A 25000-nucleotide genomic window follows, 5' to 3' on the forward strand; every position below is an offset into this window, starting at 1 on the left:
CGAGCTGGCTCATCCATAAAGCCAGCGCCGCGACGTAAGCGCGGCAGGATGCGGAACGATCCAACAAGCCCGACTCCCTGGACCAAGAAACGTTACGAACGAGACAAACACGGCAGTCCGCATAAGTCGTATCAGGTCCCCAGGTGGAAACGACGACGCAGTCGTATCGGTGAGCATCACGGTACAAGCCCGACTCCCTGGACCAAGAAACGAAACGAACGAGACAAACACGGCACTTCGCACAATTCGCATCGTCTCCCCAGATGGAAGCGAAGGCGTATTCGAACGAGCTGGACGCAAGCCACAAGGTACGCGGCGGAGAACGCCCAGCACGCCAAAGAATTGCTGTCGACAACGTGCGCCTGAGGACAGGCGCAAATTTTGGAAAGGCCGTGTCAGCATTCACATTTCTGACGAGCCATGCGGTCCCAACACGCCAGCACACGACATTTAACGCTCCTGCTCAGCGACCACGAGGCGCCCCGCATCCTAACTTTCTCCCCCTTGACAAGCCACGATGCTGCTCCTTACGGCAGCGGAGTCCTAGGAGAAGTATCTTCAACCAACACGTCTGGACTTGTCACAGGAGGCCAGACAGCGAGGCGCCGTTTCCTCCTCCCCCGGACGCCAGCGCGCGCGGCAAGATTTGAAGCGGTTGGCCGCGCGGTCGCTGGTTGGTCCTTTCGGAGTGCCGCCTTTGGATTGGCCAGTTCGGAGGGGCCACCGTTCCTCACGCTATAAAAGCCCCACCGCTGCAGCTTGGGAAGAGAGATGACCGAGAGGCGCCGACGATAAGAGACGCGTCGGCGAGGCCCTCCCAACTCTGCAGATCCGCCGAACCTCCTACGTATCAGTTATCTCATTCTTGTATTCTTGTCTTAAATTCTTGTCTTAAAATAAATCAATTTCTTAATTCGAAAAGAATCCGGCCTCTTCTTGCTAACATGTGTTTTGTGTTTTGTGTGTGTTTTGTGTTTTGTGTGTGTTTTGTGTTTTGTGTGTGTTTTGTGTTTTGTGTGTGTTTTGTGTTTTGTGTGTGTTTTGTGTTTTGTGTGTGTTTTGTGTTTTGTGTGTGTTTTGTGTTTTGTGTGTGTGTGTGTTTTGTGTGTGTGTGTGTTTTGTGTGTGTGTGTGTTTTGTGTGTGTGTTTTGTGTGTGTGTGTGTGTTTTGTGTGTGTGTGTGTGTGTTTTGTGTGTGTGTGTGTGTTTTGTGTGTGTGTGTGTGTGTTTTGTGTGTGTGTGTGTGTTTTGTGTATTGTGTGTGTGTTTTGTGTGTGTGTGTGTGTTTTGTGTGTGTGTGTGTGTTTTGTGTTTTGTGTGTGTGTGTGTGTTTTGTGTTTTGTGTGTGTGTTTTGTGTTTTGTGTGTGTGTTTTGTGTTTTGTGTGTGTGTTTTGTGTTTTGTGTGTGTGTTTTGTGTTTTTTGTGTGTGTTTTGTGTTTTGTGTGTGTGTTTTGTGTTTTGTGTGTGTGTTTTGTGTTTTGTGTGTGTGTTTTGTGTTTTGTGTGTGTGTTTTGTGTTTTGTGTGTGTGTTTTGTGTTTTGTGTGTGTGTTTTGTGTTTTGTGTGTGTGTTTTGTGTTTTGTGTGTGTGTTTTGTGTTTTGTGTGTGTGTTTTGTGTTTTGTGTGTGTGTTTTGTGTTTTGTGTGTGTGTTTTGTGTTTTGTGTGTGTGTTTTGTGTGTGTGTTTTGTGTTTTGTGTGTGTGTTTTGTGTTGTGTGTGTGTGTTTTGTGTTTTGTGTGTGTGTTTTGTGTTGTGTGTGTGTGTTTTGTGTTGTGTGTGTGTGTTTTGTGTTGTGTGTGTGTGTTTTGTGTTTTTTGTGTGTGTGTTTTGTGTTTTTTGTGTTTTGTGTTTTGTGTTTTTTGTGTGTGTTTTTTGTGTGTGTTTTTGTGTTTTGTGTTTTGTGTTTTGTGTTTTTTGTGTGTGTGTTTTGTGTTTTGTGTTTTTTGTGTGTGTGTTTTGTGTTTTTTTGTGTGTGTTTTGTGTTTTTTGTGTGTGTTTTTTGTGTTTTGTGTTTTGTGTTTTTTGTGTGTGTTTTTTGTGTGTGTTTTTTGTGTTTTGTGTTTTGTGTTTTTTGTGTGTTTTTTGTTTTTTGTGTTTGTTTTTTGTGTGTGTTTTTTGTGTGTGTGTTTTGTGTTTTGTGTTTTTTGTGTGTGTGTTTTGTGTTTTGTGTTTTTTTTGTGTGTGTTTTGTGTTTTGTGTTTTTTGTGTGTGTTTTTTGTGTTTTGTGTTTTGTGTTTTGTGTTTTTTGTGTGTGTTTTTTGTTTTGTGTTTTGTGTGTGTGTGTGTTTTTTGTGTGTGTTTTTTGTTTTGTGTTTTTTGTGTGTGTTTTTTGTGTTTTGTGTTTTGTGTTTTGTGTTTTTTGTGTGTGTTTTTGTGTTTTGTGTTTTGTGTTTTTTGTGTGTGTTTTTGTGTTTTGTGTTTTTTGTGTGTGTTTTTTGTGTGTGTTTTTTGTGTTTTGTGTTTTGTGTTTTTTGTGTGTGTGTTTTGTGTTTTGTGTTTTTTGTGTGTGTGTTTTGTGTTTTTTGTGTGTGTGTTTTGTGTTTTTTGTGTGTGTTTTTTGTGTGTGTTTTTTGTGTTTTGTGTTTTGTGTTTTTTGTGTGTGTTTTTTGTGTGTGTTTTTTGTGTTTTGTGTTTTTTGTGTGTGTTTTTTGTTTTTTGTGTATGTTTTTGTTTTTTGTGTATGTGTTTTGTTTTTTGTGTGTGTTTTTTGTGTGTGTTTTTTGTGTTTTTTGTGTGTGTTTGTGTGTGTGTTTTGTGTGTGTTTGTGTGTGTGTTTTGTGTGTGTTTGTGTGTTTTTTTTTGTGTGTGTTTGTGTGTGTTTTTTGTGTGTGTTTGTGTGTGTTTTTTGTGTGTGTTTGTGTGTGTTTTTTGTGTGTGTTTGTGTGTTTTTTGGGTGTGTTTGTGTGTGTTTTTTGTGTGTGTTTGTGTGTGTTTTTTGGGTGTGTTTGTGTGTGTGTTTTGTGTGTGTTTGTGTGTGTTTGTGTGTGTTTTTTGTGTGTGTTTTTTGTGTGTGTTTTTTGTGTGTGTTTTCTGTGTGTGTGTTTTGTGTGTGTTTTGTGTGTGTGTGTTTTTTGTGTGTTTTTTGTGTGTGTTTTTTTTTGTGTGTTTTTTGTGTGTGTTTTTTGTGTTTCTTGTGTTTTTTGTGTGTTTTTTTTTGTGTGTGTTTTTTGTGTGTGTTTTTTGTGTTTTTTGTGTGTTTTTTTTTGTGTGTGTTTTTGTGTGTGTTTTTTGTGTGTGTTTTTTGTGTGTGTTTTTTGTTGTGTGTTTTGTGTTTTGTGTCTTGTGTTGTGTGTTGTGTGTTGTGTGTTTTGTGTTTTGTGTTGTGTGTTTTGTGTTTTGTGTTGTGTGTTTTGTGTTGTGTGTTTTGTGTTTTGTGTTTTGTGTTGTGTGTTTTGTGTTTTGTGTTTTGTGTTGTGTGTTGTGTGTTTTGTGTTTTGTGTTTTGTGTTTTGTGTTTTGTGTTGTGTGTTTTGTGTTTTGTGTTTTGTGTTTTGTGTTGTGTGTTTTGTGTTGTGTGTTTTGTGTTGTGTGTGTTGTGTTGTGTGTTTTGTGTTGTGTGTTTTGTGTTGTGTGTTTTGTGTTGTGTGTTTTGTGTTGTGTGTTTTGTGTTGTGTGTTTTGTGTTGTGTGTTTTGTGTTTCGCACGGCCAGCATGAATTGGGAGGATAACGTCGGACCACCGCCGCCGCTTTGCTCTGCTAGGCACAGACAAAATTCTCGCCAAATCTCGCGCCGCTGCTCATATGGCGTTATCATCCTAGTCGGCACGTGCCCGAGCTGAGGCCATAGCAGCGCCTTTGATTTCTCTAGATGCCGGTCATTCCTTATCATACTACAGTTTTACAGAGGTCCTCGTCTTATCTAGGCGTTAAATGTTTGACTGCTCATCGTTTTTTTTTTTTCTCTCAGGCAGGCGCATACGAGAACCGCGTGACTTGCGTTGGCGAAAGGGTCGACGGACAAGCGTCACAGACTGGTTGGCCGTCGCCAAGAGTGCGCCCGCACCTGAACGGCAACTCTGTATGTCGTCCCAAAGAAAGCCTTCACTTTTGAACATGGAAATAGACTTTAGTGGACTTCACTTATGCAGTTAAGGCACTAGCCGATAACGAGCAGTTTGTTCGTTTTTCAGCATTTTTGTAGCGAAAGCTTCATTAGCCACGAACTTGCGATTTCGCTGTGGCGGTGCCCCGGGGGCGTATTCGCCAACTGCAGCCTGTACAGCCACACGGCTTGAAACCACGGTGAATTGATCACGGTGACTGAAGATTGTCACAACGGCTTACCTAAAAGGGATAATTATTCCCTAAATAATGCTTAAAAGTCTATACCAACCTATTGTTACTAACTATGTAATATTTAGTTTAAATTCAAAATTGATATTCCAGCGCTGTGAATAATCTGTGTAAAAGTATGCAGAAAATGTTTTGAAAATCTTAAACGGCGTTATATGCCACTAAGCATCACGATTTGCGACCTAAAAGGGGAAAAAAATTGGAAAATGAAATAAAAGAAAACAATAAAATTACAGTATAGAGAGCGGAGTCGAACGGCCGACCTTCCATACGCAACACGTGCCTCTAATCCACTGCGCCATAGCGGCGATGTCATGCCGTCGTTCTGAATGAAGATTTATAACCAGCCTTAAAGGTGGCTGCTACCTGCCGGTGGGCGGCGCTGTCATCACTGGCTGTACCGGCTGCATTTGGCGAACACGCGCCCCGCGGAGGCACAGAGACCGACCTTGAGCCGTTGCCTAGCAACCGCCGCAGCTGGCGGACGCTTCGCGCTTGCCGCGCCATCTGGCATGACGTCACACCGCGCGCCTCGCCGCGGAGTCGTATTTTCGTATACCTTTTTGATTCTTACGTATTCTGATTTTTCTGCTGAGCACGATAATCCTCTGGCCCTGGCGTATTGTTCAGTATGGTCGATCGCTTTTTGTAGCCGCTCTTGTTTAGCTGCTAGGGAGCCTGTGGTTGTCCATATTGTTATGTCATCTGCATACATTGCGTAGCTGATGTTTTCTATTTCGTCCAGTACTTTCGTGAGTCCTATCATCGCTATGTTGAATAGTAGCGGTGATATTACTGAGCCTTGCGGGGTACCCTTGTTTGGCACCGTGAAGCTCTCCGATCTTGTATCTCCGATGCCTATCGTAGCTGTTCGTTCCGTGAGAAAGGCTTTGACATAATGGAAGGCTCTGCTTCCACAGTTTATGTTAATGAGACCTTCCATGATGGCCGCATGTCCCACGTTATCGAAGGCTCCCTTTATGTCGAGTGCTAGCACTATGTGTTCGCCGCTTCTTGGTATTTCAGTGAGGACATCCTCCTTTAATTGTAGGAGTACGTCTTGCGTGGACAGTCCCCTTCTGAAGCCAAACATGGCATCAGGGTAATATCCCTTGTCCTCCATGTAGTTTGTGATCCTTTCATTAATCACCCTCTCGTATATCTTCCCTAGACAGGAGGTTAGGGAGATTGGTCTTAGGTTTTCAATTTGGAGTCTTTTACCCGGCTTGGGTATCATAATTACCTCTGCATGTTTCCATTCCGCCGGCACGATTCCTTTTTCCCAGATAGCGTTTAGGTACTTCGTAAGCTCGGCGATGGCTGTGTCTCCCATGTTTCTAATGGTAGCGTTATTTATTTTGTCCTTTCCAGCTTCCGTATTCTTTTTTGCTTCCCCTATGGCTGCCCTTACTTCCTCCTCGGTGATTGGCCTATCCATCTCGGGGTTGTTTTCGCCGGTCTATACTTGGTCTTGCTTTGAGTGCATGATTGTGCGTAGCATTTTTCCCTCAGTGCTTGTGTTAGTTGGTCTTCCGTTCCAGGGAAGGTGTGGAGTACTTTTTTCATGGACTTGCCGCTTTCCGTTTTGGTTTTTGTGGGGTCTATCAAAGCTCTTAGTATATTCCAAGTTCGGGCCGTGCCTAGTGTTCCTCTAAGTGTTTCCTTGAACTGTTGCCAGTTTTGCGTGGCGATGTTGTCTGCGTGCTCTGATGCCTTCTTAGTCAGTTCTGCGATCTTCAGCTTGAGTTTCCTGTTGTGTTTTTGCTGCCTCCATCTCCTGATAAGGCTTCTTCGTGCTTCCCATAGGTGAAGAAGGTGGCTGTCTACGTCTGGGTGTTGTTCCGTGCGAACGATCATCTTCGTGTATTTTTGTCTGACCTTCATAAGCTCCGTGCACCACTCTTCTATATTGGTTATCGGTTTTATTATTTCGTCGCTGTGGTTTCTGAAGGCTTCCCAGTCTGTGATTTTGGCAGTCCCTAGGCATGTCTTCATTTCTCCTGCGGCTATTTCTAAGTTAAGGATGAAGTGGTCGCTCCCTAAGGTTTCCATTGTATTTTCCCATTGGATATTCTCGTTGTTTTTTGAGAAGGCTAGGTCAGGCGTGGTGTCTTTGCAGGCGCTGTTTCCTATCCTCGTCGTAGTTTTGGGGTCGTTAGCTAGCTCCATGCAGTATTTTTCTGTGCTTTCTGCTATGCTTTTACCTTTGGCATTGAGTTTTTGGTACCCCCAGATGGAGTTACGTACAGCCTCCCCTACCACGAACTAAACAAGCAAGAGACTCTACAAATCGACAGCATACTACGCAAAGCGTACATAACGGCGCTCAAACTTCCAATGACCACACCAACCGAAAAACTAATGGCCCTGGGAGTATCAAACACCTTCGACGAACTACGAGAAGCGCAACGTAGTGCGCAATTAGACAGACTCACTCAAACCAGAACGGAAAGACACCTACTGGAGAAATTACGGCTACCTCTAGGTACACAAGAGACAAGGAACAGATTAATAATGAAGACAGAAACAACATCCGGGTAAGACCAATACCTCGACACATGGATCCGAATTTACATCATGAAAGACGACAAGCCAGAGTCCGAGCACTCACAAGGGAACTCAGCGACAATCCCAACGTAGTCTACACGGACGCAGCAAAGTACCGATACCAACGCAAAACAATCGCCGTTGTAACAGACGAAGGAGGGCAAGAAATAACCAGCGCAACGATCAACAACCCAAACATAGAAGCAGCTGAAGAAGCCGCCATTGCTCTCGCAATATCGCACGGCAACGCAACAGGACACAACCTCACTATAGTGACGGACTCCAAACAAGCATGTAGAAACTACACAAGAGGCAGGATCGACAGCATCGCCAATCATATTCTACACACGACGAGAAGACACAAAAACACTAAACATAGTATAGTGTGGGTTCCGGGACATGAGGGGATGAGGGGCAACGTGGCAGCAGACGAGTTAGCTCGAGGATACGTCAACCGAGCAGACTCAGCACTTTGCACCACAGGCACCTTTGACCCAGTTACCCCCACGTACTCAGATATACTCGATCATTACAGGGATCAGCGGAAACGCTACCCAGCCCCACACAAAAGGCTCACCAAAGAGGAGGCGGTAGACTGGCGCAGACTACAAACCGGTACCTACCCACACCTTCACAAACTACACAAGATTTTCCCTACACAATATGCAGACGAATGTCCGTGGTGTCAGGGTAAACCTACACTAGAACATATCACATGGACCTGCCCTAAGGCAGACTTAGAGCCAAGAATAAACCCGAGTGTGATGCAGTGGGAGCACTTGCTGGCCAGCGAGGACGAGGAAGCGCAACGATTCCTAGTGCGCCGAGCCACGATGGCAGCAGTTAAGTGCGGCATCCTGGACCAAGGATCGACCACGGCGCCCAGTGACCCGTAAGGGTCAAGAACACCAATTTATTGACAATAAAGTTTCTTCCATCCATCCATCCATCCATCGCCGCGGAGCCGCCGCCGTTGTCTGACATGACGTCACACCACTTGCCTCGTCGTTGCGATCGCTTTCGCTGCATATCCTGGCATAGCCGAGCTAAGCCGCTGCCAATTTTTTTGCGGATCGCACTGTGCGCAGCTCTGAGAATATGCGAGTGCCGCGCAGGAAGGTTCACAAGACGATTGCTGCGTCTGTCTGCAAGAATGACAATAAAACAAGGAGGAGCTGTTGCCCTCGCAGCATGTGTACCGCAGATGTACAGCGCCGCTGATCTCTGCAAATGTCGTCATTTTTTTTAAATTCAGGGGGCACTTTGACTGTCTAAAGTGCGTAGAGGCGAAAGCGTTTTCCGCATCACTTTGCCTATGTGACACTGGTGACGTCACCACTGGATGACATCACACATAATTGATGACGAAGTAATGACAAATTACTAAATGACTAATTACTGATCAATCACTCAGCACTAATTTACTGCTAATTAATAGCGCTTAAGCTTCGCCTTTAGGAGTGGAACGCGACAGCGTGTTGTAGCGCTGCCAGGAACACGATGCCAGGGAGTCCACAGAACGCCACCATCCGTTCGGCGCGATGCCTTACCCTCTGAACGCAACGCTTTTTGAGGAAAGGAAATGGCGCTGTAATTCTCAGTCATCTCGGTGGACGCCTTAACCGCACCGTACAGGAAGGGAGGAAGTGGCAGTGAAAGAAGAAAGAGGGGCCGTGATGAAGAAACTGAAAATTGTATTTGAGGAAAGGAAATTACGCAGTAACTGTCTCACATATCTCGGTGGACACCCGTCAAAACGGGGACACATCTGTCGACACGGCTGGCGACACGGCTGCCGACACGGATTGCTAACGACAGCATGAGGCATTAAAGGCTTTCGCCTTATTATAACATAGGCGTTTTATTATCATTTGCTGCTGATATAATGGTTGCAGAGTAACGAGGCAGGATTGTGCACGATGAACAGGTAAAAAATTTTAAGGGGAAATGCGAACGTATTTCGAGTACCGCACATGTCGGCATCCAAAAACGAACTAACAAGGAAGGACGGAACTTATTGTGTAGGCATTTTTTGTGCCTTTTTTTAGTTTTGTGATGTCATCAACTCGTAGACAACTGCTTTAGACACGTTCCTATCTCGTGGCTAGTTGGGTCCCATCACGTGACTGGTTGATGAAGTCACTATCACTATTATTACTACCATTAACTGTTTTTTTTATTCGAGCTGTTTGCCATTAAGCATAATGAAAAAGGGAGAGAAAGTTATAAAAAGGAGCGTAAACAAGCCTCGCATAAAAAGCGGCAAAAGTTCGCGATAAAGCGATTATCTTGAGTCCGCATGCGATAGTCGTCTGCAACGTCCCATCGCAGGCCAACCTTTCTTAGGAAGCGTCGTCTCACGGAAGCTGTAGCCGGGCAAGTCCACAGCAAGTGTTTTTCGTAACTGTTACTATCACCAACTATTTTTACTGTCACTATTTTTATCAATCATTAATTACCTCAGGACGAACTGGCGGGCTAGTTGGTTGCACATCTCAAAAATTTTAACGAGCGCACGAGAATGAAACAAGGACAGAAAGAAGACACACACCACAAAGCGCCGTAGCCGGGCACTTGTGGTGTGTGTCTTCTTTCGCGCTTGTTTCATTCTCGTGCGCTCGTTAAAAATTTTTGAGATTAATTACCTGTTATAATTTCATTGCATTAATTATTACCTGTTCTGTTTCATTAATTACTCTTTAATTTTTTGATTACTTTACTTAACATCGTCGTTTTATCGAGTACACACCTCGTAGTTATGCCATCCACAAGGCAAGATATGCTTTCGCATTTAAAAAATGAGAATTAATCACTAAATTTCACACTTTTGAGGGAATATGTTTTGGACATCTTGCGGGAATACATACTGCGCATTTATAACCATTTTCTATATCGAAAAGGAGAACGCAATGTACACGCTGTTCAAAATTAGGTCTTATTGATCTTTAAAAAAACACCAAAAGCAGTACACAAAAGTCATTATTTTAGATGCCTTGTGTGCTCAGGCAGACGCAAACATTGAAGAAATTGATCAAATGAAATTCATTAATCAAATTTTCATTTATTGCAGTTAGCGTGCATGTTTATATTGATAACATCGACGCAGTGGCATTCAAGGACTATTCTGTTTTGTACAATTTTAGTAACGCGTCTGGGTTCTGATATATGCATGTCTAAAATTTCAGTCCAAACTCTCATTACGCATGCAAGACCGCGGAGCTCGGCACGAAGCTCCTCCCTGAGGTGACGTAGCTGCTGCCTTGGGCAATTCGACTGGAAAAAATGCCGAGGTACATGCGACAACTATACATTTTCAGAAATGGGAAGCAAACATTTAAATCGCTTACTATTTACAAATATGTGCGCGCCATAGGTCGTACTGCGCGTGTACGCTGGCCTGAAACAGTGCGTACATGATTTCTACAGCGCACTTCACAGCTCACCGGAGTATCTAGAGCACACAATGAAATTAAGGGTTATTTATGCAGATATATTAATGTTACATAAATGAGTATATCAGTACCTTTACAGCCATCGCATGCTTCATCTAGCTTGGCGTGACCAAGGCATGACTACTTTGTGTCTGACACAAACGCTGAGGACAGCTACCATAACAAAATGAAAATAAACATTCGCTGTTACAAAATTTATTCCCTAGTAACGCCACGTCAGAAGAGAAGCAAGAACGCTGGTTTCAGTGCGTTAAGTAAGTGTCTAAAGCTTGCCATAGTTGCGCTCAAAGCAACGGCATCTATTCTTCGCTGTTGTATAACCTTCGACACTAGCCAACCAGCTGGCCTGAAACAAGCCACCTGTACGTCAGATTATCGCATTTGAGCACGGGCTCCAGCATTCGTTAGTGGCAGAAGGCATCAGTCGCCCGGCTAACCGCATACTTTGCCTTACTACTACTTTGACGAGGCGATGCAGCAGTTACTCAGCGGGTGGTTCCCATGCTGGCAGACGTGCCCATGTCTGGCTTCGAAGACGTGTTTCTGAGATTGAAACGTCGCGCGATAGGCTGGGCAGAGAGCTGCCAATTACAGCAGTTCTTTAATTACTGGCGTGTTAAGTATTAGGATACTGAGCTTCGTGGTTATGTCTCTCTCGATCTAGAGAGAGACAGGAAAGGGAAAGCCCTAAACTGAAAGACAGGGAAATATTTGGCGAACGATTTAACATGGTTAGGGAAATGAAAACTAGATGCACTTCGACTTCGGTTTCGCTTCGGTTTCGGTTCGAGGCTTAGTATTCGACGTCAAGTGAGCTTCAGACAAAGATCGGTAAAATCAGACTTAGCTCCGCGACAGCGTTCATGGCTTAAGCACATACGAGATAAATTGGCGATTCTCTACATTCATAGATCCCTGGGAGTCCTCATACCACTCCGGGCGCAGTGGTGCAGCGGTTAAGCGATGACCCTGCGATGGCAGGTGCTTCCACCGAATGTTTTGCGCAATGACTTTTAAGGGGCATAACAGCTCGCTGGCTTTGACTGGGATGCACTAAGGAGAGCTCCGGCTGCATTGAGAGTTCGCTGGGTCACGTTGGCGATTCTGAGGTGGCACTGGACAACACTTGATTTCGCTGGCACTGCGATGGCTGACACCGGGCCGCACTGGCACACATTTATTACCGCTGAAATCGAACGTCAGTGCACTGAAACTGCACTGGACCGCGCTGTGAACGCACTGGGCCGCATTGGGTCCACGAAATGCTCTTCACACTGCCACGCTCGCGCATTGCATCGCGCTTGTGGCGACTGAGGGTGTGTGCTGCGTTCGGTTGTAGGAGTATGGGCATCACCGTGCCTCATGTCTCACTTTGTCTTTTGTGTTCTGCCATGAGATAATGCAACCCTCGCCCCGTTTACACACATTTGCTCAAACCTGCAGGGCATCTGGCAAGAGACGTGTTAACAGAACTTGACAACAAACAACTTGACTTGACAAACGGCGCATCACTAATTGTAAACCCGATCAAGGACAAAACGCCAGTTTGTCAGCGTCGTCTAAGCGAACAAATTTACTGTGCGAATAGGTGTAGTCTTTGCGAAAGCCGATCAGCTGTTCAATAAAAAATTAAGAGTTCTTCTTTGCACTCCTCAACTTCGACGCTTAAGGGATTCAGTAAAGGACGCCACGTTAATAGACATATATACGTACATACATACATAGCGCGACCACCCACAGGGAGATTGCGCACGCCGTTAATTAAAGAACTCCAATGCTCATCTGGAAAATGAATAAATATAAACTTCCAAACATCGTCCTATCTTCACTGTTTCGTAAACACCCCCATTGCGATTATGTATAGGGATGATAACCATTATTCCGGCCGCCATGCTAAGCAGTCGTCTCAGTCGCTGCCTTTAAGACCAACATGCTTGCGGCCGAGGCTGGCAAATATCTGGTCCAGTGTGGTGTCACTGAGGTAAAAAAAGTGAAACTTGTGCTTCCGCTTGAGGAATAGTAGGCGGTCGAACGTCTCGCACAGGCTGGCCAGTGGCTCAAAAATTCGAAATTCCAGCAGGCCCTCGTAGCATCGCACCAGCGTGCACGTCGGGAAGTGGTCCACCATGTCCAGTACGATAAGACGCTGGTGCTGCAGGTCAGACTTGCGGTCGGGGAACGTGTACACGGTGATCGTGGTGCCGCGGCAGTACCTGTCACTGAGTTCCTTCACCGAGCCAATGCATTCGATGCGACCGGCCGCAATGATGGCGATCCGGTCGCAGGCGCTCTCGTAGTGGTGAAGATGCTCGCACGCCAATACCACGGTGCTGAACTGCCGAAGGGATTCCAGCACCCGTCGTACCACCGAGTGCGTCTGCGTGTCCAAGTCCGGAAGGTCCAGCAGGTATAGCCTGGGGAAGGCCATCAGCGCCAGGGCCAGGGACAGCTGAATCCTGGCGCCCACGGCGTACGACCCGATGGCCGCATCCGGTTCGGCGAGGTCAACGATGCGCAGAAGAGACCTCGTGATCCGTGGCACGTCCTGGACTCCGCGAAGCACGGCAAGCAGGCAGATCATCTCTCGGCCCGTTAGCGCCTCCAGGAGACCCCCGGCAAACGGAACATAGCCGACGTTGCGTAGCCACTGTCGGTAGTGGAGGGTGAGGGACATGGGACCCATGTAGGCGTCCCCGGACGTCGGGAACAGCTCGCCGCCGAGAACGCCGAGCAGGGTGGACTTGCCGGTTCCCAGGACGCCAACGAAGCCGAGACACTCGCGGTTTGGCACTGAGAAGCTGATGTTGTCGATCGCGAGGCGGGGTCGAAAGAAGCCGTGCGTCTTGCTCAAACGTCTCACGAGCAGCCCGTGTTGTTCGAAGTCGCGCTTGTTGTAGATGTTCTCTACCTGCTGCCTCTCTTTCATGACGCCTTCGTCATCCGAAGAGTCCGGGAACGGTTTGCTTGGGGCGGTGGGTTCGCTGGTCCCAAAACGCGACCAGAGGCGCTGCAACAGCTCGGAATCGAGGAAGCTGACCAAGACAAAGCAGAATCCGCCCTCGAGCATCAGGGAAAACATTTCGTAAAAGCCCGTATTCAGGCCCACGCCGAAGGGCTGTAGCTGGTCGACGGAATCTGCAGGGATCAGTGTTAATAATTTATTCGCACCGCGAGGTTATAGAACAATCCGGCTCAGTGGGTAGGGTTGCGTTCAGCTGTACAGAATCTACAGGAAGCTACATTAGCCATATTGTGAGGACTTTTGACACCTGACTCTTCATCTCCAACTGAACAAATCAGTTGACCTACAAGATCGGAATCAAATGATTTGACTGAACTGAGTACAGCTGAACTCGACTAACTGGTCTGAAACGAATAGGAAAGAACCGAATGCAAGAGGAACAGCAACATTGCGGCTATATAAATTATGGCAACCTGCCTCGTTGAACTCACGCCAATAAGTATAACTTAGGATGGTTATGGACCAAGCGCTGTTTCGGTATATTTGTTGGTGTTTGGCCACAACTAAAGCTCTGACACCAGGGAAAATGTAACATTAGACAGCGTCCACGAATGACGCACGCCAGCAAAATACGCACGAGCGTTCTTGAGCGGCGGGCAGCATTCCTCCAGCCTCTGCGTGAAGCGCACGAAGTCTTCTCGGCAGTACTGCTTCAGCGAGAGGCCGTCTTCTAAGCAGATGAGGTTCTCCTTCCTGAAAGGATGAGCTTGGTCTGCAAAGCAATGAAAGGTACAGCCTTTGTCAAAAGTTTGGAGCCCAGGGGGTTTGCTTCTGAGCCACACTGTGTGGTTCGTAATGCACCTCCAGCGCTCCAAATCTGCTGAAGGTAAGAAGATTTCTGGTCCTGCCTCCTCCAATGGGTAGGGCTGCCTCGAATGCTTCAGGATTCCCACTACAAGGCTTAGAAGCAAACCCCCTGGGCTCTAAACTTTTGACAAAGACTGTACGTGCCGCAGGAAAGAAGCAGAAGAGCACAATAAACTGGTTTCATATGACGAGCATCGCTGACTAGCTACAACTATCTATCCGCACACATACATTAAAAAAGTCACATGAAGACCTAATTAGCAGCTGTAGATGCCTTCACCGGAAGTGACGTCACCTCCGCACTGGCTACGTTACTTGTTTCTATTCAATGGGAATGCTCCCGTCTAGTGACGTCCCTTCATTATAGCCAATGGGAATTCACCGGCTTGGTGACGCCACTTCCTCGAGCTAAAGAGCCAATGGGAATGTTCCGGTCTGGTGTTGTAACTTCCCTCCAGCCAATCAGCGAATTTATCTTGAAACGGCATATCTTTCCGATAAGGCTTCTAATGCTATGACTTTAATGCTATGCTATGACTTTGACAGAACGACGGTGGTATGAGAGCAGTCTGCAGGGCTGCTAAAGCGGCTGTAGTCAATGCTGCATGATTCGAGCGGATCCATCGCCTAGTTTTGTAAAGTCCAAGCGGAGGGAGGAAATAACTTTTTATTATCCAAAAAGCAGTAAGGTTTATATATAACACTTACGGGCGAGCATCAGTCAGTGATTTCTTCAAAAAAAAACGCCTTACCCTCTATTCCTAACAGAAATCACATATGACAGAAGCCAACAGCCACAGAAACCAAGGGGCACAGGGGATTTTTTTAATTAATTTATTTAATTTGTGGTGTTGATAAATTTAGAATATTACTGAATATGTTATCGCTTAATGCTAATTGATTAGAAAAGCAGAAGAAAACACAACCACATGCCGCCGGTGGGATCCGAACCCACGACCTCTTAATGCTAATTGATTAGAAAAGCAGAAGAAAAAACAACCACATGCCGCCGGTGGGATCCGAACCCACGATCTCCGGAGATCGTGGGTTCGGATCCCACCGGCGGCATGTGGTTGTTTTTTCTTCTGCTTTTCTAATCAATTAGCATTAAGCGATAACATATTCAGTAATATTCTAAATTTATCAACACCACAAATTAAATAAATAAATTTTAAAAAAATCCCGTGTGCCCCTTGGTTTCTGTGGCTGTTGGCTTCTGTCATATTTATAACGAGCCCCTCATTCCCCTTCCCTTGTTTGCATAAATCACATATGTCGCTTAAAATTTTTCTTTCAGTTAATTAATAATAATTTCAAAGCTGACGCCTCTAATATCCTTGCTTATTCCTCGGGGCACCAAACTAGAAATCGCTATTAAATTCTCGAGTTAATTGTTTTAAATATTCTTGTTTTCCGGAATAACCTCACAGATGATGTTGTCAGGCAGAGATCATTGCATTTGTTTGAAGAGCACTTTAGATGATTGTTGTTGATGACCTTGCCGCGGTATATTTTGCTCATTTTCTATGTGCAATTCTGGTTTGTTCGTATGCGTCTGTATTTTTGTATCTTAACACATTTTTCCCACCTGCTATGTCTTATGTACAAGATCGCAGTATTCATAAATAAATAAATAAATAAATAAATAAATAAATAAATAAATAAATAAATAAATGGCATTCCCCCAACCCCTTGACAATATGCCGGGGAGGCAGGAGTCACCGCTTGCGATGCTGGCCAAAAAGACTACATGGAGAATGACATCAGACAAAGTGCTGTAATAGAGAAATTGATAGTAGCTCGCTGTTTCTCGTCTTTATCCGTGACCGGTCTCATTCAGATCACATAGAAAAAGTTTCTTCCGTTCTTCCTCTTCGCACGTGCAAACAACGCAAGAAAGAAAAGAGAAAAATACAAAAACAACCAAGTAATCAGTGAAATCTTGTTTGTTTTTCTTTTCTAACGATCCTATTGTTGCTACACTGGAGCACTTACATGCCCTTTTTGTTACTGATGGCCAAGGCTTCAAATATTGCTATGCATCAGTAGCTCTCCATACAAGTGATTCCTCAACAGATCGAGAACCACACCTCTTGCAGTCGATCACAAAGTTGTTAGACAGATAACAAATTTCGAAATATTCACATGTTTAGGTTAGCAGCTAAAAACTGACGCAATGACTCGTCTGGTCAACCTGAAGCTATCCAATTTGAAACCAATTAACTTATGAATGCTATTTCGTGCGCAAAACCAGACCGGCACCTCACTAAACTTGTAAAGCGCTCATTATACTGCAAGTAGTTAACTCGTTGGCATAGGACCGTGGCAGTTTTCTGAATAAATATTCAATCGATTTTAAATCAGCACCAAGAAATTTGAATGAAAGAGAAAGTCAGATTCTTGGCCTCCAAGCAAAGATAGACACACATCATCTCGACCACATGCGTGCGCCAAGGGAGTGACTATCTACAGGTCATTTGGGAACCAAGTTGCCCTGACCACATGTTCTTCAGGGCCCGTAGCCCTGTCCACATGTCCGTCATGGATCACGCCTGCCCTGGCCACATGTGATTCAGGGACCACGCTGCCCTGTCCACGTGACCTTCAGAGCAAAAGTCTGCCCGTAAACATGCCCTTCGGGGCCAAAGCCTTTCCGGCATATATGACACCCCACAGCCAAAGCCAGCTCGTCCATATGTTTCTGAGGACCCAAGCCTACCTTGCCATGCAGTATCCTCTTCGGGCAGCAGATATACGTGAGTGGGTGAGGGAACAAACGCGGCTTGGGCCGCGTGAAGGAATGGGCTTGGGCAGGTCATGTAATGTAAATGCAAAGTAACCACTGGTCCTTAAGAGTAATGGAGTAGATTCCAAGAGAGGGCAAGCGTATCATGGGGCTACAGAAAGTTAGGTGGGCGGATGAGATTCAGAAGTCTGCGGGAATAGAGTGGCCGCAACTGGTAAAGGACAGGGTTAATTGGAGAGACATGGGAGAGGCCTTTCTCCTGCAATGGATGTAGTCAGGCTGATGATGATGATGACAGTCATGATACGCGCAATCGTTGTGATTATTGCCTCTCTGTGCCAGTTATAACACTTTTCGCCCGCGTTTTTCTTCGCTTAGATGCGCACTACTGATTTCGCCATGGATTGCGACGAACAAGAAGCAAAACGGCGAGAAATCATCGCTCATTGCAGAACATGCACACTCACGATGCCTCTGGTGACGAGGTAGGTGGGCACCCAGCGAACAGGCAGCGTTATGAGGCCCCGAATCCCGGCCTGCGCGCTCGGCGAGAACAGGTACAGGTCCGTGGCAGTGGAAAACAGGGAACCCAGTACTCCTGGGCAATCGACGTGGTCATAGAAGTTTTCGACATTACCTATAGGGAGAAAGCTGGCGCCACCGCCTATGCCAATTTCGTAAAGATGTGGAGGAAGAAAAAAAAAACCTCAAAAGGGCGCGTCTGGTATTACCTTGAAGCCTAGTCATAAAAAACTAAAAAAGGATAGACTCGGTCCACTACGTGATAGTGTGTAATGCGCTGAAGCGCGGACCAGCGCAGCAAAATGACTGCAGACTCTGTGCTTGGAAACAGGTAAAATGCTTGGAAACAGGTATTTGGTCTCCACCTCACGTTATAGAAAAATACCTTCTACTGTGCGCTCTTCGGCCAAAGCTGCCCTTTCGCCATTGAAAAATGTCATCATCACCACCTGATTTGTGCGACTGCGTACTCTTAAATTCAGTTCATTCTCATTTTAAAACAATGACAGAATCGTGCCCAAAGTACGACAAAATGATTTTTGTTCTGTCATAGCGGGATATTTTGATATAGCATTATAGTATTTTCCTGTAGTACGTTTCTGTAGTTCTGTACAACGGAAAGCACCTTACTATAGAAAAAAATGGCATCACTCCAAAAAAAGTTAATGGCCAAAAATACTACAAAAAATTGTTGCGACGACAAAGAATATTCTGTTCTTTTCGACTGGACTCGACCCTAATCCAAGAAACTTCAATGATTTCTATCCGATTGGACCGTTACATAACATGCCGTTAAACCAAATGGCTTGGACACTATTCTGGCATGCACAGTCTCACATAAACCACCGACTACAGTGTTTTTGTTATGAACTTTTGGAAAATGCGACGCTTTTTTGTGGACGTGGATGTCTCAGTGGCGTTTCTAGATGGTACTTGGACAAGAATAACTCACCTCCGACGAGGTACATGGTGGCTATCGTGTAGAAGGCGTTGGATGCGTTGTCGAACCAAAATGAGAACAAGTAGGCCAAACTGATGGCCACGAAAGTATACAACACGAAGACGACAAATATGGCATCTAAAACGAAGAAAGAGCGAAAACGAAGCTTGTAAAGGCTCTTCACGACAGTGCATAGAAGCTAATAAAAGTACAAGCAAAAAAAATTGCCGGACGTTTAGTCATGTAGTAATGTGGAATAGATTGGTTAGCGCGGAATGTTGGTGCCAGTACGGTCGTTTCTTAACTCCGGGTTGGGGTCTCCTAGTACCTTTAGTGTTTATGCCGCTGCACTCGAGTTAGTGGAAAGGGTTAAAGTTAACTGAATGACATGTTTAGATTTGGAGTAATAGTGTACACTAATAGTCAAGATGTGTGATGCTAGATGCAGGGCACGTGTACATCAACCGCAGCCATGCATGTTCGCGTATACATCCATATAAGGCGGGTGTCCTGCACTAGAAGCCCAGTGAGCGAAAAGGGCGTAAGAGAGAGAGAGCAGGAAGGAGAGGAGAAAGATGAGGAGGGCGCGGACGACGACGACGACAACGCGATTTCGCCTAACGTGCAAATAACAGCTCTCGCTGTGAAAACTAAGTTGCGGCTCACGGATGAAGATCCAGCTGAGGAAGGGGCGGAAGGAAGCTGTGGCAGCGGTGAAGGCGAACGCGTGCAGCACTCCGCGGCAGCCGTCGAAGAGGAGGTGGCCCAGCCAGAAGAGGGTGCCGCCGATGCCCGTCATGAGCTGCTGGTGCTTGGTGCCCGACACGCGCTCGCTCAGCACCACGACCACAAAGTGGGCCGCGTGGTAGCACAGCGCGGTGGGCACGAACACTGCGCACAGCACGCGCACCAACACCACGTGCACCACGTAGCCGGCATTCTGGCTCCGAGGGCCGCCCAGCTCGAACTCGCGGAAGAAGCTCAGCAGTACGCCCGCGGTCTCCTCGCCCTGCGTCAAAGCACGCCATGGTCACCACACTCCCGTTGATAACGACCAAAAACGTCTGCAGGGGCGTCTCTGTTACGCAGGTGTATGATGGGCTGAGACTTCACTGTTGTCGAAACAAGTGGAACGCGTCAGGAAGTACTTTGGTATGGGCTAATTGGTTCATAGCTAAGGTTGATCTCTATAGCGCCATCTTCAGAATCAACTTTAAAGGCGCGTTTATAGTCCGACGTGGTCGGCGCGCGGGCAAGCGTCGCTCGCGGTCAGCCACGCTACGCTGGTTTCGCTACGCCAGACAAAATGCGAACCCCTCTATACTTCGGCGCTGCGCGCCGTCGGCGGCACTCTTCGGAGCATGCGCAGAACGATCGCAGACCCGCGCGCCAATTTCCGACCCGCGGGCCGTCTGCATTCCGTTCGCGCATTTTTCTTCGGCGGCTCATCCGTTTCGCTCCATCCACGGCATCGCGGCTACTACTAACCATGGCTAGGATGTTATCTGCACGACAGAAACTTGCTCTCGCGTTATTAGTACGCCGCCTGCGGCGAAAGCGCAGGCGCTCGATGTATGTGCGAGAGATTTTCTCTGAGCGGAAAAGCACAGACGAGTACCACCAGCTTGTTCAAGAACTGCGGCAGAAGGACCCAGAGTACCATCTCAAGTACTTCAGGTAACCATACCGCACAAAGGGTGCGTTTTATTCTTGAGTAGATTTTAGCTCGCTGTGAAGTATGTGAGCAGCTTTTTATTTCTATAAAAATGCACGAAGGAAAATGGAGCCCTGTTTTATGCTTTAGGGCCGAATGCTTTCACACTATGTAATGCTGTTTGGCCCATTTTAAAAATATGGCTGTACTGTATGTAACCTGTCGAAATGGGATTTGGTGTTGCTTTGAACATGCTTAGTGCATGCTTGAAAGCCGTTATGTACAACGACCTCCCGCGCAGGATGACCAAGGCCTCGTTTGATAAACTCCTGAGCCTTGTCCATGACCGCATCCTCCATCCGCCTAACCACAAGAACCCGATCAGCCCAGGAGAAAGGCTGGCAGTCACGTTGCGGTAAATATTTTGGCTTTTAGTTGTGTTCAATAGTCTATTTACCGAGATCCACTTGTTTTTATCTGTCATCATGCTCTACCTACGAGGTTATCGTGTGTTTATCGCTGTGAATAGTATTTCCTAGATCTCGAGATGAAAGTAAGCACATAACCTCCTGATAAGGTTTAGAAAATTTTTATTCTTTTGATCTCTCTTGTTTTTATGCAGTGAAATAGCAGGGAAAACAATGCTGTGTCGTCTGACCACTTCTCGCGCTGGTCTTTCCAAACGCACATTTTCTTTCCACCTGCATACCGCGCATTTCATTCTTTTCCGTGAAAAAACAGCACGTCACAAATGACTGAACGCTTGAACATAGCTGAAGACAGCTGCGTCGTCACCCCCTCCAGCTTAATCGTATATTAAAACTCCTTTTCAACTGAGTGACACTTTACGTGCGTGCTACCCGAGTCCCAATTCTGTTTCTGGGAACGAACAGCACTGTTGCATTATAATTCAATTTTTATGTTTGTACCCGTCCCAGGTTTCTGGCAACCGGCGGCTCTATGATCGACATTGCTATGAGCTATCGCATGCATGTAAGCACGGTCTCCGGCATTCTGAAAGAGACTCTGCCTGCCATTTGGGACTGCCTTTCCCCAATTGTGCTGCGACAGCCGACCTCAGAAGAATGGCAGCTCATCAGAGAGGGGTTCGACACCAAATGGAACTTTCCCAATTGTGTAGGGTGCATAGATGGCAAACACTTCGCTATTACGTGCCCTGATGAGAGTGGTTCGGAGTATTATAACTACAAGGGTTTTTACTCGTTACTGATGCTGGCGGTCGCAGACGCAAATTACCGCTTCACACTGGTTGATATTGGTGCCAAGGGCCGACTCTCTGATGGCTCTTTCTTTCGAGAAAGCCCCATCAGAAAGAGCTTTGAGGAGAACACACTTAACTTGCCTTCGGGGCATAACGGGTGGCCACTGTGCATCGTGGGAGATGCAGCATTTCCCCTGCAGCCTTACTTAATGCGCCCTTACCCCGGCAGGCAACTTAATGACACAAAACGGGTGTTCAACTATAGGCTGTCAAGGGCACGTCGTTGCGTTGAGAACGCATTTGGAATTTTGGTTTCACGTTGGCGCTGCTTCCTAGGAACCGTTAGTGGTGATGTGGAGTTGTTAACGGACATGGTTAGTGCGGCGGTGTGCCTGCACAATTTTCTGCTGTCGGACAATGCCTATTGCCCTAATGATTATGGTGACAGGGTCAGTGGTGACAGAGTCCAAGAAGGCGGCTGGAGGCAGACCATAGCACACATAAACCATCAGGGTACTCGCAATGGCAGCCGCTCAGCTTCAGATGCCATGAGAATTCGAGACTCCATTGCAGAGTACTTCATGTCCCCAAGGGGTTCCTTGCCATGGCAACTGACGGTAGTCAGGCGATGCTAATGCACAGCACGAAGTTGTTGCCTCTCTGTCTGTAAACTGCGTTCTTTTCCATGTAAAACAAGCAAAAGTCACACGCCAGCTCAAAATGTGAAACTTTATTTAGCAATCTCGTGATCATTCAGTTCAGTAGTTGTACATGGATTGCACTAATGACATGCCACACGTGTGTTGCAACGGTTCTTGTAACATTTGTGTTGCTGCTTTTTGTACACGCATACCAAATAAAGTTGTGTGCTTGTTTTATACACCTTATTATTGAACTGTTTTCGTGTTTAACGTTTCATTTGAACACATCAAGGCATGTAGGATTGATTATGTTGCGGAAGATGTTTGATATATAAATCAACATGCCATGTGAATAAATATATGGTGGAAGTTCAGCAGTGGCCCTCTTTTTCTTCTTGTTTCCAATCAGTATAAGTCTCGAAGCATGAGATCACTTGCAAGAGTATAAAGACATGCTATTTGGTCTCAGTGATTCGAAAACATTTTTTCAGTGAAAAATTAGAGAGGGTGTAGGAAAGAGACACACCCAGGACAAACACAGGACACGGCATTTCTGCTGCGTGTGTCCCTTTCCTACATCCTACCTAATTTTGCACTGAAAAAAATGCTTTCAAGTTACCATCACATCACAGACAGCTTGCATTGCAAAAAATAAAGTGGTGAAAGAGGCAGGAGACTACTAACCACATTGAAACTTCCAATAAGTACAATGAAACAGTTCAACAGTCTAATAACAAATATATCACAGCTATGCAGCTGACTAAAACAATAGGAACATGAACACAATGATATCAAAAAACTGCGCTGCATGAGAGGAAATGCAAAAAAATGAACTCAAATGCACTTAAGGTTATCTAAAGAAACAAAGCGCAGATATCTTTGCTGTTACCTACGCTTCAAATGGTATATGTTAAAATTAAGCACCACACTGGTCAACATCTGCTATGAGTTCCATTATTTTCACTTTCAAGCGAGAGGAAATTCTCGCTGGCATCCTGTCAAGGCTCATAGCAATGGACTGCCCAAAAGCCTCATTTTCTGTGCTGTGCTTGCCCAGCTGTGAAAGGAGCTGCTGCTCGAAAGTGTCACAACCCCTTCCTTTCCTTGGCCGTTTTGAGGGTGGCTCGCTCAATGTGATGTCTTCCTGAATGGCAGGTTGACCAGGACTTGATGCCAAGGGCTCCAGGTCTTCATCAATATTGGCGATGGGCGACGGTGCTGACGAATTACCTTGAATTGCGTTAAAGATTACTTCTGCTGTTGAGGCGCTGTTATCACCTCTTGGCAGGGCACCTGAGCCCACGTTGCAGGTAGTCCTGAAAAAACAGTTTTCACTCCAGTTAGTTCAGTCTTGTCGTTTCACTTTTTTATTTTACTGCAAAAAGAGCGCCAGTGTCTTGTCGAGTGGAACAGCATTACACACAGGGAAGACGAAAGTAAGACAAACATATGAGCTTTGACTTCAACTGATGTTTGAAATTCAGTTGAAATTCAGGACCCATGTGTTTGTCTTGCCTTCGTATTCGTGCCGGTGAGTAGGGCTGTTCCAGTAAGCAAAATACTAAACCAACTGCTCCAATTGTCCCCGTTAGTATTAGTGTCACAAAGTGTTGTCCTCAAACTACGATGAGCAACGCCTCTACCTTCCAGAAGCAGGAGCCACCTCCCCGACCCATGTCCTAGGCAGGAGGCTGCCCACAGACCCTATGCAACCCTCGACCCACCCTCAGCACAAACAGCAAAGACACAGGCCGAACAACCAAGCAACGAAAAACCAATGCGCATGCCACGTTAGCCCAAAACAAAGTTTACGCGAGTTCCAAGAATGCAGCTGAGCCAAACCCATGAAACCAAACATGCAAAAACACACAACACCGAAGCAGAATCCGAAGCTCGAGGATTCACAATTTTCGCAACAGATGTCTGACCGTCCGGCAAGTTCATTTCATAGCATCTTTGGTATTACTCTAGCTTTTCAAAGCTGGCCAAAATTTTATCTGATTTTATTACGGATTGAGTCCTCTCATTTCTGAGCCGCATAAAAGCTGCGAAACGTTCCGAAAAGACCAGCAATTGTCCACACGCTTCTCCAGGGTCTTCCCCTGAAGCTATGCTGTTAAACGTAATACAGCGCAATAGTTCATAGGCAGTTACATGCAACAAAACAAAAAGCAAAAAAAGGTACTAAATGCTCCCACAAAGACGGTGAAAGTCACAGTAAAAAAGCATAAATTAACGAAGGAGGCTCAGTGAACAACATGTGCGTGAACGTAGCACACAATTCATGCAGTACAACCAGCACATTTCATGCTCGTAACTCCACGAACCTCGAGCCGCGAAAACAGGCATTCCAAAACAGAGAGAAAACAACTCACTTTCTTGGACGACCACAATTCTTGTAAAAGTTCATCGCATCGGCAAACTCCCACGTCTGCCTCGCAACGTAGGCGCTGCCGCTCCTTGTTGCGAGCTCGATTGCTTTGAGTTCACGGGTAAAGCGATCTCGCAGCTTTTTCCACAACTTGTGGCACTCTGCAACTACAAACAGGAACAAGGGACAAAAAAATAGGTCAAACATTACGGCGCAACCAGCAAGTGGGATTGGGATGCTTCGGCCGACAAACGTACAAATGAAGCCGAACGCAGCAGTCGCTAAACACCTCACCTGTGGAGAGACCACTGCATTGCCGTATCTCTTCCCACGCGTTTTCTTTGCGCGGTAGGTCCCTGAAATCGAGTCGCTTGGTATCATACACACAGGGGTGCTGTTTTATCGCTTCAATGAACCTCTCCACCACGCTATCCGACGCAAGTTCGACGTTTGAGCCGCTGGCGACACTCATGCTGCCCGCAAAGACATCCGCCATCTTTGTCTGCGCGATGCATTGTGGGTCGACGCGGTCGGCGGCGCCGGCGCGCGAATGGAGCAGAAGCCAAATCTGCGCCGGGCTCGTCGGGGCGCGCTGGCAGCCGCCGGTTACGTCGGCGCTGCAGTGCGTCGGACTATAGGAGGAGTTGTTTTCGGCAACGTAACGCAGCGTGTGCGAGCGCGCGCGCGCGCGCGCGTTACGTCGGACTATATTCGCGCCTTAACGCATCAGAGACCGTACTCAGCAAGTACCTACACTTATCAAGTCCCATTAACCTTCTTCATT

At 46.2% G+C, this 25000-nt stretch overlaps 2 protein-coding genes and 1 pseudogene across 4 annotated transcripts in view; all 3 read right to left on the reverse strand.

The window, feature by feature from the left end:
• LOC149359539 (nucleoredoxin-like protein 2) overlaps window positions 1–25000 on the reverse strand; it is a 209839-nt gene that overhangs the window by 50589 nt on the left and 134250 nt on the right. The gene's annotated exons all lie outside the window — the stretch shown is intronic.
• Window positions 12198–19500, reverse strand: LOC149359542 (phospholipid-transporting ATPase ABCA1-like; annotated as a pseudogene).
• LOC149359543 (uncharacterized) lies at window positions 22762–24427 on the reverse strand. The gene is made up of 2 exons (XM_089569074.1): window positions 24221–24427; window positions 22762–23161 (listed from the first exon to the last, which is right to left on the reverse strand). The coding sequence occupies exons 1-2, from the start codon at window positions 24421–24423 to the stop codon at window positions 22762–22764; spliced, it is 603 nt and encodes a 200-aa protein (XP_089425200.1). The 5' UTR covers window positions 24424–24427.

This window comes from Amblyomma mixtum, chromosome 2, assembly GCF_055824585.1.
Source record: "Amblyomma mixtum isolate Tamu chromosome 2, ASM5582458v1, whole genome shotgun sequence".
Classification (NCBI taxonomy): domain Eukaryota; kingdom Metazoa; phylum Arthropoda; class Arachnida; order Ixodida; family Ixodidae; genus Amblyomma; species Amblyomma mixtum.